The sequence below is a fragment of the Lissotriton vulgaris genome, chromosome 3_1 (genome assembly GCF_964263255.1).
Source record: "Lissotriton vulgaris chromosome 3_1, aLisVul1.2, whole genome shotgun sequence".
NCBI lineage: Eukaryota > Metazoa > Chordata > Amphibia > Caudata > Salamandridae > Lissotriton > Lissotriton vulgaris.
Genome location: NC_141689.1, coordinates 1,636,059,753 through 1,636,073,723, shown reverse-complemented (window position 1 = coordinate 1,636,073,723; position 13,971 = coordinate 1,636,059,753). Strand labels below are relative to the sequence as shown.

General features: G+C 46.6%; 1 protein-coding gene across 1 annotated transcript in view; it reads right to left on the bottom strand.

Moving 5' to 3' along the window:
• The window catches only part of IFT74 (intraflagellar transport 74), a 496,520-nt gene that overhangs the window by 203,250 nt on the left and 279,299 nt on the right, over positions 1 to 13,971 (bottom strand). The window contains exon 10 of the mRNA XM_086962124.1: positions 755 to 817. Within this exon, the coding sequence (XP_086818250.1) occupies positions 755 to 817 (63 nt within the window). The remainder of the gene's footprint in view (positions 1 to 754; positions 818 to 13,971) is intronic.

Genomic DNA, 13,971 nt, shown 5'->3' with positions numbered 1-13,971 from the left:
CTTTATATTAAGTGTACACAGACAACCCATTGGTAGGGAACTACATCAACCAGGCTCAGGATACCTCGATTCCTTCATCTCGAACACCCTATATGCTATAATTGAGCACACCATCACTTCTTTTGAGATAACTGAGGCAGTGGGGAACACATCCTTGCTATACTCTGTTCTACAATCTGTAGCATAGTGGAAGCAGCAACTACTTGAATCTTAGAAAAAGTCCCCTGTGGCCTCTTCAGGTAGATGATATTTTCAGTAACCTTAGCTGGATCTCCAATGTTTAAACACCTTTTTCTGCCTGTGTTGAGATGCTCCTAGTTAATACAGTCATTGGTATTCCAAAGCGTTGCATGATCTCTAGTTTGCTCACTGGTGGAACCAGGCAACTCCTTGATTATTCAGCACATATATTTGGATTACTTCAAAATTAAATTGGTTGTGGTAGTAATAATACAGTGCATTTTCAAAACAGCCACAGGAAAATAGAATTTTTGCCATTGACATTATATACTTCCCCAAGGTTTAACATCTTCCGCAGTCTAATGTTTTTCACCTGTCATTTAATGGATTTTGTAATCCTTAGAGCAATGTCTTTTGGAAGGGTATTAGGTTGTAGAGTACCTTGATTACCTCTGTGATGGGAATCATAGGGTGCATACTCCTTTTAATAAAGTCATAAGGACAACTAATTCGCTAACTAAAAATACAAAATAACAAATATGTTATTTACATTTACTGCATGAGTCATACTTACAGCTTCCAATGATTCTTTTCTTGTATTTAACAAATCCAGCTCCTGTTGGTGAACATCTAGATCCTAAGAACAAATGAAAAACACATTTACAACAATGATAGAAAGTCATGTAAACATAGGTTGAATAGTTCATGTGACAGGATGGCCTAATGATTTGCAACATGAACATCCAGAATTCCCTCAGTATGTTTGTGGCCTAATGTGGCTTAGGTCTCTAATGTTAAAGTCACTGTCATCAGAGAACAAGAAACGGTTTCACTTGTGTCATAGGTGTACTTGTCACAATTACACACAAAGTATTCGAATCTGGAAAACCCATGAATTACTTACCCCTAGTAGAGTGGCGATAATATGGGAGCATATGGAAATTCAAAAAATGGAACAGTTATATTGACATGAGTCTGTGTGACGTGAGCTACGAAATCATCCGAGACTGTAAAGATGTTATAGAAAACATGCTGGGGGATATAAGTTAATGTTTCATAAATGAAGTGCAGCCCATCTGTAGGAGGCTAGCTTAGTATACGGTGCACACTTATTTAAGTGATGGACATTGCATTAATCCAGGCAACCCTTATGGTGACTTTAGTGGTCTTCGATAACCATAGAAAACTCTCAAAGCTGTTGCTGTGGAGAGCAGTCTTCAGGCTTATCTTGGAGGAGTGTTAAGCAACCTCGTTTTTTACCAGTTTCATCAAGTAGTGCAGGTTAAGCTAAAAAGAACCACATATTGTTCATACAAAAATACTTCTACTTATTACACAACACTCACTAGCACATTGGTATATCTCCTACCCAGAGAGATCAACACAAATATACAACAATACTTCAATTGCAATATGGTAAGAAGCACAAAATACAGTGGTATCCAGGGGGAGACCAAGCCATATATTAATAAAGTGGAATGTAAACTGCAAAGGAGGAAGGGACTTAGACCACGAGTCCCAGAGGAGCCGGGGACACAAGAAATCTCCCAAAGTAAGTACCCAATAACCCCACGGAGGCTGCAGGCAGAGTGGGAAACACAGCGCATGCCCAATGGAAATCAATGGAGAAGTCATAGGTTGCAGTTTTGCAGAAGACGGACCCTTCCCAGAGGACCCCAAAGAATTCCCTTGGAGGACACAAGGTTGGACAGCCACCCCATCCATGGATGCCCCAGAGACCAAGCTACCTACATCAGGGAAGCCAGGTGCTTAGGGCTGAATTGACATCAGAAACCTCCGTAGACGACAATGGAAGACTTGGAGAAAAGTGCCTCTAGAGAAGAAGTCCGGTGGAATCCAAGGGTAGATTCTGGAAGTGAAGAACCTACAAGCAGAGGGAACAGAGTCTATGCCAATCAGGAGTGACCCGGAGGCAAGGAAGAGCAATACCCACCAATGTTGGAGGGTTCAAACGAGTTGACGGTGACCTTGTCACTGCAGCTGTGAGGACCAGGCGACACTAAGGAAGACTAGGAGATCTGCACGAGCTGCCCCATGTCAGATGCCGGTGACAAGGGGGTTGGTGTCCAGTGGGAGTACCAACAGGCCTAGGTAGCCGCAACTTGCGTGGAGAAAGAAGAAGGAGCAACATTGGGACCAGCAAGGTCCAAGGGACTCACCAACAGCAGGACAGTCAGAGCAGACCCCGAGCAAGCAGGGGAGCCCACTGAAGCATGAGAAGACCCTCAGGAGGACCCACAGGCCAAAGGCACAGAAGTCGTAAGAGGACCTTAAGCAGCTCATCAAGAAGGAGGGTCCATGGTGCAGAAGATGCGGTGAGGACGCTGTACTTGGCATGAAGAAATGCTGGAGCTTCTTTTAGCCTGAAGATCTCTAGGGTGCAGAGCCAACAAACCTTGTCAATAGCAAGTCAACGTGGTGTACAGGGGATCGGTTCCAGCGGTTCCGACTAGGGATACTCGCCTCAAAATTGCAGAGAGGACAGGCCTCGAGGGAAGTGCAGAACCATGACCTGTGTTACACAGTCTTTCGAAGTCCATGGGACATCAGGAGTTGCACACCAGTCAGCTTTGTTGCGGTGCTTGCAGATGCAGGGGCCAGACTCCTTGGGCCCGATTCACAGAACTAACTTAAGACAAAATCCTAAACTTACTACTTTTGGTATTCACAGAAGGCATTTAGTAGTAGTAAAGTTAGGATTTTGTCTTAAGTTTGACTTAAGACAAACTTAAGACAAACTTAAGACAGACCTAAGACAGACCTAAGACAGACCTAAGACAGACCTAAGACAGACCTAAGACAGACCTAAGACAGACCTAAGACAGACCTAAGACAGACCTAAGACAGACCTAAGACAGACCTAAGACAGACTTAAGACAGACTTAAGACAGACTTAAGTTAGGATTTTGTCTTAAGTCTGTCTTAAGACAAAATCCTAACGTTACTACTACTAAATGCCTTCTGTGAATACCAAAAGTAGTAAGTTTAGGATTTTGTCTTAAGTTAGTTCTGTGAATCGGCCCCATTCACTCCAAGAGAAATTACTTTGGTTGTCCTTGATGCCCACAGGTCTGGGTAAGATCCTGGAAGAAGTACAGACACAGACGACAAAGAAGGTTTGCAGGATTGCGAGACCAGAGAAGCAGGAGTCTTCCTTGGTGTAGCCTCGGTTCCAGGTGAAGTCCAGCGAAGTCCAAGTGCCCAGACGGTTGAATAGTGACGTGGTTTCAGGCTTGAGTCTTGTCCCACGACGAATCTAAGGAACCAACCACAGGTAAACATGTAAGTATCCTCGGGAAAGGGTTGAACCAACTCTGGGGTCCCAAAGGAGTGGCTGGACAGACGGTAGGATGTCCTTTGTCCAGTTTCATGCCAGAGCGGGAGCCAAGGGTTCTCTGAACTAGCTCAAACTGGAGTAGGAAAGGAGGGCACCAAATGTGCCCTTCAAAGTAGTCTGGTGGTGCTGGCAAGTGTCACCACCCCAGCCAAATACAATACGTCCTGGGTAGGAGGAGGTCAAACCTCCCTGCTACAGAAAACCTATTGATCTACCTTCCAATGCTCGAGCTTGGCTCAGAAGTAGGAGGGCAGAATTGTGTATCTAGTCGGAAGCAGCACTACTTTGCTGTCATAACTTGAAAGGCTGTTACCAGTAGTACGGGGGGTACCTCACTGGAGCTCCCCAGTACATAGGATCATACTTCCAATACCGGAACCGGTGTTGAGGTATGATTCCAACATGTTTGGTACCAAACATGACCAGGATCGGTGCAGCCACTATACAGTTAGACATCTTGTAATGACTGATGTCGAATATATGTATTAAAATGGCTGACCTCACTTATAAAGCCTGGAGAATCGTCTCCAGGGTATATAGGGGTGTCTTGCTCATGTAGGGGCAGCCTCACACTTATAACTAAGCACCCTGCCCTCAGGACTGAAGAGCCTGCTATTAGGGGTGACTTATAGGTTTTAAGTGTAGTGACCCCAGATACAAGGAAACATATCTGTATTGAGAGATGCTAGCGCCAACTCATACAGGCTGCAATGGCAGGCCTGTAATCACAGTTTAAGTGGACTCCCATCGGAGGCACAATATATGCTGCAGCCCATGGGAGCCTGCTGGTATATCTATGCCCTGGTACCTTAGTACCATATACTAGGGACTTACAAGGGCACACCAGTAGCCAATTGTGGAGGTACAACAGTACTTCCTATGGTCAATTTAGGAAGAAAGCACAGTGACTGGCGTCCTGATTAGCAGGATCCAAGTCAGACTTGGACAAAAACACAATGATACCAGGCAAAACCATGCTAGAAGGATCCTACGTTCCTACACCATCTTTGCATCCCAAAAGTCTCCAGTACCCGGGGGAATCACGGTTTACAGCTGTGCCTAGTTTGCAGCTTGAAGGGGTAGAGCCTGATGGAGCTCTGCAAGATAACACCCTTCTTTGACCCATTTGACACAACTCGGAATGACTGGTAAAAGTTATAAAAGAAATTCTTAACCATTTGCCAGTGAACCACAATTTTAAAAAAATGGCAATTATATCTACAACATTGTTTTCAAAGTTTGCGATGGGCTGAAAAACATTGCTTACATTTTTCACACTAACAAGCACTTCCTTTATTCTACAAAAAGTGAAACTCAGTTATTGAAACACTTTTATTAACAAATGTCAACTTATTTTCAAGTAAAAAAAGTTTTAAACACCCAATTAACAAATATAGTTTTCTATGTATATTATGAACAGTCCACTGCAAACCAACAGCTACTGTATATTCTTTAAAAAAAAAAACCTTTCCAAAATGTGACCAAGGGCCAGATGTAGGTAATTTTTATTTTCCGACCTCTTAAATACCGAGTCATACCGACTCGGTATTTCAGAGGTCGGAAAATAAAAATACCGAGATGTAGGTAATTGCAGATGTGCAATTACCGAATCGGAAACAGTCGGTAATTTCCGATGCGGTAAATACCGACCAGTTGATGCCCATGCATTCCTATGGGCTTTGTTGCCCATAGGAATGAACGGGCATTTACCGGTCGGTATTTACCACATCGGTAAATACCGATAGCCACAAGGGTGCAGGGGGTGTCACTTTGACACCCTCTGGCACCCCCAAAAGAGGCTCGGGTGCCATGTGGCAGGCATACCTGCCCTAAGGGCAGGTCTGCCTGTCATACGGCATAGGTGTGCATGCACACATGTGCATGCACACCTGAAACGGTATTTTACCATCAAGTATTATTTGATGGTAAAATACCGATTTTGTACTGCTTGTGGGACTCAGAAGAGTCCCACCTACATACCAATTTACCGGTATCCATGATGTTACCGACTCGGTATTTTACATACTCGGTAAATTTACCTATCGGTAAATTTACCGAGTCTGTAAATTACAGGGACCTACATGTCAAATTGCTTTTACCGGGTGGTAACGGCCGAATTCGGCCGTTACCACCCGGTAAAAGCCTACCTACATCTGGCCCCAAATGTTTTGCAGCGCAAGGATTTCAAATTATAGAGGGATGTCAGCTTAGCAAGTTGTGAAGTTCTATAAACAGTGGCAAACTCATAGTTATGATTTTCTCTTGCGTTAAAGTCATAAACTACAGCTAATGTTTACAATTTCTCACAAATTGTACCCATCTTCTTGGAAATGTCTGGTGTTGTCTGGTAAAACTCTATCTGTGCTACTTAAGAATATTTTAGGTCTTATCATTTTACCTCAGTGCTACCAATAGACAAAAATACTTTTAAATAAAATGTTTCTCCTGAAAAAGGTACACAAATCCTAAAATATGTTTTAGTTTCTCTTATTTTTCTGATACTAAAACTATAGTGATTATATTTTAAAATTAGAAAAAGCTTAGAATGTCACCCCTGTTTTTTACCCGGAAAAAAAGAAGATAGTTTAAATGATTTTCAGCGGATTATGCTTAAAAATAAAACAATCTAAACTTAATTTGAAAGATGAAGAAGAAAGCACCATTTATTTTTTGTAAATCATTTAAAGGGTTGGTATGTTTTCCTCCTAAAAAATCCTTCCTCCCCCGGACAACAAAAATTTAACTTTTAAATTCATTAACTAAAATGTTTTACTTATTTTGCTGAGAAAGTAAACATTCAAAATATTATCTGTATTTTAAAGTTGTATATCTTGTTTATAAGTCCTAATATCTGATTGGGACCCACTTAATCCCCAAGTCTGTATTCACTGCCGCTCTTTGCCACTCTTAGATATATCTGGGATATATGGTATCTTACATGTATAATATGTGCTTCTATATATGTTGATAGAATCAGTAATATACAACTCAGATTATAAGGTAGCAGATATGCTTACTTTATTCTTGTTTTTTGTGGCTTGAGAACATCAAATCATTCCATAATAAAATAACATTAACATGGTTCAGCCAACACGTTTTGCACTACCGGCCAATTAACCCAAGGCCTTCTCAAGGCTGAAAAATTAATTGTAAAAAAAGTAAAAATATATTTACATTGTATACAAAGTAGATTTTAGAATTATTTATTCTGTAATAAACCATAAAAGATCATAAAACAGCAAAAAATAAATAACACGTAAAATAACCACATACTACAATGCTTGACATAGTACATTTAAAAATGTAACCTTCTAAAAATTGTGGAGTGCCTTAAAGACAAAATGACAGTGGAACATATCTCTATTGTTTGTACCTTTGCAACAATAGCAGGGCAATAGCTAAAGCAATTTTCCTTGAGTACTAGCCTGAGAGAGAATGCTCTAACCTCTTTATAAACTTTACAATAAAACATAATGTAAATAGCTTTGGTGCAGTACTATCATACGGACATAAAGGAAGATCTCTAGACCAGACACCTATCTTAGGGAAGGCACCCTGCAAGGGCAATGTGTTCAAATGAAACGAGTTAACATAGAACTATGTTGGGCAATAATAATGACTGATTAATAAAAATGCAAACTTTCGTGTTAGGTAATGCAGAATTAGTGACATTTATTAGTTTACAGTCTTCCCTCTGTGTACGCTTTTCTTCACAATGAATCAAAAATAGATTTTTAGGATACATTTTTGTGATGGAATGCAAATAATCAGAGTTATGAAAAAAATATTCACAATTTGCTCTATAAACTAGAGCCAACCCAACAAAAGGTTTTTTTCCTAAATTACTCTCAAATCTAATTAGGGACCGCCCTTGTTACATGTTCTGTTACTCTTCATGTTAATTTATGGGACTTGGAGAGCACTCTTCTTTTTGTTGTCCTGCCTCTGCTCGTGCATGTTATCTTTACTTTGGGCAAGCTGAAAGGTTCCTGGCCAAATCATGAACCAATGCTTCCTTTTCACGGCTGATGCACATTCTGAACATTCTTTGCGCATGTTATTTATTATTTATTTAATTTAATTTTGTTTTGCTTTTGGTGCTGTTGTCACTCGTTGCCACTCTCCCTCTATGTTCACAGAGGTCCCTGTGGAGTTGCGGTAACGCGGACTGGGCGCTACACGATGAGGCCAATGGCAGGTAGGGGCGAGAAACAGAGACACCCAGCACTCAGTATTATTGTACGGGCCAAGACCTCGAACAGTCATGCGCCCCTTTATTTAACCCTTCGGGCGGGCCCGCCCTCCGGGGTGAATGCATGCTGATACATTGCAGAGTGTGGGTCGGGTGGCTCTGACACACCATCTCTCCTTTTCTTTAGCTATGAACAGCTCCTGCGCTCAGTGATTCCTCTCACGGCATACAGCACACAAAGTCTCTGAGCCTTTGGCTTGGTGCCGGGTTCGGCTGGAGACCATACATCTGGCTCCGGGAGTTGGAACTTGGCCCTGCGCTGGCGGGGCTATCACAAGAAGATGAAGGTCTCTGTCTTACGCAAATTGGGTCGTCCTACGCGATCAGTCTTCCTGCCCTTTCTGTTTGGAGTGAATCGTCGGCCATCCTCGGGGCATGGGGTGGTGACCTAGCTTTTTCTTCCACTGCGTTCTGGTCGTACTCTCCTTCCCCCATTCGTGGGGGCCCATTAAGAGCGAGAGTGAACCTCTCCTTGCGGACATCATGGTCCCTCGCACCTCTGTGACTTCTCATATGTCAGGTTTGTAGGGTGTACGGAATTTCCAGCCGGGGTGCTGATCCTTGACGATTACATGATCGCCCAAACAGATGCTGATCACTTGCGCTCTTCGCGCTCTGTTTGCTTTCACATTTGTTGTTACTCTCCTGGCCTCTGAGGCTTCACAGTCAAGCTCACCTGGACGCCATGTGGGGTCTGTGGGTATGCTGTCTCGATGACCTCGCCGGAACAGCAAGTGGGATGGTGTGTACCGAGTCGTGCAGTGAGGGGTCTGGCGATATGCATTCAGGAACCGCTGTAGGCACTCTTCTGCATCTTCATCTCTTTCCTCGCCTATCCTCAGCGCTCTGTTCAGGGTACTCATAAAGCGCTCTACCGCCCGTTGGCCTGTGGCTACTGTGGAGTGATCTTGCGATGCCTGACAGCATGGGACATCAGATAATCTTGAAAGTCCTTTCCTTGGAAGGGCGGCCCATTGTCTGACCTTAATTCCTCCGGGAACCCATCATCGCAAAGGTCCGATCTAGAGTGGCCTTTACTTGTGGGAACACTGTAGATGATACAAATTCCACCATGGGGAATTTCGAGTAAGAGTCTATTAGGACAGTGGTGATGTGCCCATCGGGGAATGACCCAAAGTCAATGCTGGCTTTTGACCATGGGTCCAGGCATGGCTCTTCCGAGAGTATAGGGTGAGGCGTTGGATCACTGCTGGTAATGAATGGCACATGAGTTGCATGCGCGGATGGTGTAGTCAACCATGGAGTCCATTACAGGGAACCATACCTTGCTGCAGAGGCGGGCCTTAGTTTTGGCTTTTCCTTGGTGGCCTACATGTCCGAGATCAACTATTCTCCGCTGTAGATCCTTTAGGACCACCATGGTGGTGCCTCTTAACAATATCCCATGGGGTCCTTCGCTCAGCTCACTGCGAGCCCTCCAAAGTTGCTGTCGTGACATGCGTTCCTCCTCACTCAATGCTCGGGCCCCTTCCAAGAAATGCTGCCACTCCCGTTGGCCAGCGTCTCCTTCACCTTGCTCAGACTCTCATTCAGGCTGGTTGCGACTCCTATCTCCTCCAATGTCAATGCTTTGGGGCATGCTTCTTGCGATATCATTCGCACAAGTTCTTCCGTGTTCTCCTCATTTGTGGATGGTGCCAACGATTCCGTTGCGACTGGGTGACGTGACAAGAAATCCGCGGGATTGTTAACTCCTGGTTGGAACACCACTTCAAAGCTATATGTCTGCAATTGCACTGCCCACTTTTCAATCCTCGGTGGGGCCAACAGTGCCGTTCCTATGAATAGAGGGATCAACGGTTTGTGATCCGTCACCACTCTAAAGTCATGTCTGTAGAGGTATAGGGGGAAGTGGCGACATGCCCACTTAATGGCGAGGGGCTCTCCCTATCTGGGCATACCATGCCTCAGTCTCCATCAGTGCTCTGCTGGCATAAGCAACTGGAATCCACTCCTTGTTGGTTCCCTCTTGAAGAAGGACGGCTCCCAATCCAAAGGGGATGGCATCCACAACTACTTTCATGTAACCATTGGTATGAAAATACGCCATTACGGTCTTGTCCATGAGGGCCCCTTGATGACTTTAAACAACGCCTCACATTTGACTGTCCAGTCCCACTGCACACCACTCTTTTTTGATAACTCGTAGGGATTCCAAAAGGGATGCCAAATTCGGTATAAATCGGGCACAGTACATGGCCATCCCCAGGAAGCTACGTACCTTCGTTGGCGATGTGGGCATTGGTGCTGCCTTTTTTGGGTCGACCTGTAGCCCTTCGCGGGAGAAGATGTACCCGAAGAACTCCACTGATTCTTGATAAAATTAACATTTTGCCCACTGAGGAGTCAAACCACTGTCTGCAAGGTGTGGTAGCTTGTTCCTTAGATGCATGTGTTGGTCCTCTGGGGTCTTGGAGAATACGAGAATGTCGTTGCTCAGGTTGATGACTCCTTGTAGTCCTGAGAGTGTTTTGCCGATGAGGTTTTGAAACACTTCGCGGATGACGACACCCCAAAGCTCAGCCTACTGTATCTCCGCAGCCCCACATGCGTGGAGAAGGTTGTTATGTATCTACTCTCCGGATCAAGTTCCAGCTGATGGTAACCAGCGTTCAAGTCGAGTTTGGAAAACCATTTAGGTCTGCCACAATATGGTCCATCGTGGGCGTTAGGTGCCGCTCTCTTTTCACAGCCTGGTTGGAGAGGCGCATGTCGATGCATAGTCGGATTGCCCATGGTTGTTTTGGCTTGGGGGGGGGGGGGGGGGGGTGCAAATGGAGACACCCATTGGGCAGGGCCGTAGAACTTTTCGATGACCACTAATTGTTCCGGCTTCTGGAGTTCTTCCTCGACGTGGAGGCACAAATAGAAAGGCACTCTTTGATGTCTCAATGCAGTCAGCTTGACAGACGAATCAATGTGCAGTTTGAACTGTTTTCCTTTGAGCGGTCCAAGACCTTCAAACAGCATGAGGAACTCCCACAGGATGGTGTCGGCGTGTAGGTCGAGGACTTGGTTTGCAAAGAAGGCCAGTTCTAGGTCCTCAGCCATGTGGCCGCTGAGGAGGGTGCCTCTCTTACCTTCGGTGACATCAAACCTTGTGGGGATGCAGTGCCCTTCGCTGGCCACATCTATCTCAATTACCCCTCTCAGGGGAAGCCGTTTGTTTCCTCTGTATGTGTAGATTTTCACTTTGGAGGGTGACAGTGGCAGCGGTGGTGAGAGACGTGCATACTGGGCACTGTCCATGACATTAACGGAAGCTCCCGTGTGTATGAGAGCTTGGACAGTGTACCCAGCCATGAGTATGGAGCACATGGGGGGAGTCTATGGTGCGGGCTGTCATGGTTCACAAACGACACTACAAACATGTCGTCGTCATCCATTCCTAAGCCGTAGCCCGGGCCCGGTGGGGTGGTGTCTGCCTGTTCCAGAGGGTCATCTAAGGATAGCTGTCTGACAGCTGTGGACACTCCTCATTGTCCCGGGTGTTTGTTCGTGCTCTTCCACTCCTGCATACCTTGGAGAAGTGAATTAGTTTACCGCACTGTGGGCAGGTTTTACCTTTTGCGAAACATGGACCAGTGTATGGGTGTTCCATGCCACTGTTACCACAGGCCCCTCTTGTGGATGTTTTCGCCGTTGCCCATGTGGCCATCTGGCGTCTTTGAATAGCGTCTACCCTCTCTTCTTTAATCGCTGGCTGTCTTGTCGGCCCTCGGGAGATCGGTGTCGATTGAGAGCTGCCTCCATTTCATCCGCCCTTGCATTTGACAGTTTGTGGGACCTTGCCAGCACTAGTATTTTATCAAGCGACATCCCCGGTTGTCTAAGTATCAGGCGGCGTAGTAAACCTGCATCCTTGTATGATCTGTGCTCTTATTTCCTCTAGTTGGTCAGGGAATGTGCACGAGCTAGCTAGTTTCCATAGTAGGGCATAAAGTATGTTGATGGACTCTGACTCTTCTTGCTTTGCCTGGCAGAGCTTGAAGCGCTCAAAATCAGGACTGATATTTGAGGGTCGAAGTGTCAGTTTAGTGCTGCTACTGCTGCATTGTAATTGTAATTGGCCCCAGTGTTCTGGAGTGTTCCGAACAGGTCATATAGCTCTCCTCCGCCACAGCACATGAGCAGTGACTATTTTACTGTGACATCTGTTTTCCTCATCACAGTAAACTTGTGATCGAGCCGGCCAATCCATGATTTCCAGCGGCGTGACGCAGCTGTGGCAGGGTCCGCCAGCTCGCTGAACGGTGGAAGGGGGGATACCGCTGCATGGCCACATGGTTGTGGAGGTTGTTGCGGGGGTTGCGGTAAAGCCGCTTGTGGGCCTGGGCCTCCTGCCTGGGCTGGGGTGCTCATATTCTTTGGTCAGTGCATGCGGCGTGGTTGCCTCCAGTGACCAGTGCTTCCTGTTGTCTTGAGCCTTCACCTGTGTTTTGTTTGCTTGTTAATGGACCGAGATTGCAGGACTGCGCTTTGTGGCAACAGGAGAATGCTTGTATGCCCAACTTGTATGTTCTAGCTGTGGTTCCCTTCTTTTTTCTTTTTGTTACCAGTGCTTGTTTTGCAGCACTCTGGAGGGGTTCACTCTGTTCTGTGTGGCAGTGTTCTAATTTGCTTTTGCAGAGCACCGTGGCAGGTTGTTGGAGTTCTTTTCCTTGATTCCCCTGCATGCGTGAGGAGACAGGCGAGGACGCGGGTTGGAGCGAGCCGAGTGATGATGAGTCACGTGGCAGCAACCCTGGCCTCCACGCTCGTGTAGACGCTGCACTAACCTCGGGGCACAGCGGGACAGGTTCCTCCGCAGGGTCCGTGTTCTTCAGATTGCAGCATTCTGTAGTTGGCTGGCCAGTCCTCCTGCAGTTCCCACGTGGCTGCCACACAGGTTGTTTCGCCGAGACGCCGCCGGGCCTGCTCCGCCAGTCGAGCGCAGTCCTGCCTTGACAGCGGCCGCTCCTCTGGGCTGTGGATGTGCCGGGGCAAAGCGGCTGGGATGAGCTGCGATCCCTTCAGGACACTTTGGAGGCAAGGGTCGGACCCGTCTCGTCGCCAATGTGGAGTTGCGGTGTCGCGGACTGGGCCCTACGCGGTGCGGCCTACAGCACGTAGGGGCTAGAAACAGAAGATACACAACACTCAGTATTATCGTACGGGCCAGGACCTCGAGCAGTCATGCGCCCCTTTATTTAACCATTCGCGCTGATACATTGTAGTGTGCGGGCCGGGTGGCTCCGACACAACAGTCCCAACTGCGCAGCTGCCACCTGCTCAGGCTGGATTTTTATTTTTTGATCGACATTCCTGCCATTGTTTTAGTGACGATCGACCTCATATATTTACATTCCGGTTTTTATTTTTAAAGGCACAGTTGTACCTAGCCGAGCAGGGCCGGCGCTAGGCATGGGCAGTGTGGGCAGCCGCCCAGGGCCTCGCGCTCGGCAAAGCACAGGGGGCCTCGCGCCCCCGTGAAAGGTCACACGTTCACAGCTCACTGCAGGGCCCCCTGCCTCACCTGATCGCGCCCCCGTGTAAGGCACACATTCACAGCTCCCTACAGGGCCCCCTACCTCACCTGATCGCGCCCCCGTGAAAGGCACACATTCACAGCTCACTACAGGGCCCCCTGCCTCACCTGATCGCGCCCCCGTGAAAGGTCACACGTTCACAGCTCACTACAGGGCCCCCTGCCTCTCCTGATCACATTACAGGTGGGGGAAGGTGCAAACAGAATGGGGGGGCGGCACAACAGCTGGGCCAGCAATTATGTTGGCTCTCAAAGTCAGGGGGGGGCAGCGCCTCGGTTAAGTACCGGCCATTCTAGGCTCTGTTTCAGCATTTTGTTTCCAGGCAACGGAGGCCCCTTTGTTTCTTTGGAGCACCAGCCGGACACAGGTAAGAGGAGGTGGGTGAGGGGAGGAGGGAGCAGCCAGATCAACTGTCTTTTGTATACTTCGAATCTTGGTAGGGCAGTGTCTCTTATCTCAATTGAGCAGAATGTTTGAGACCAGAGGGTGGGGTATCTTGTCGTGTTAAGCAAAGGTGAACTGTTTACCCAGTAGCTCCACCATCAAAACGTTTATGTTGTAGATATCAACGTTTGCATTCTGAAACGTGTGTTTTGTTTTTGTGTGTGTGCCAACAAATTCTGGCAAGCAAA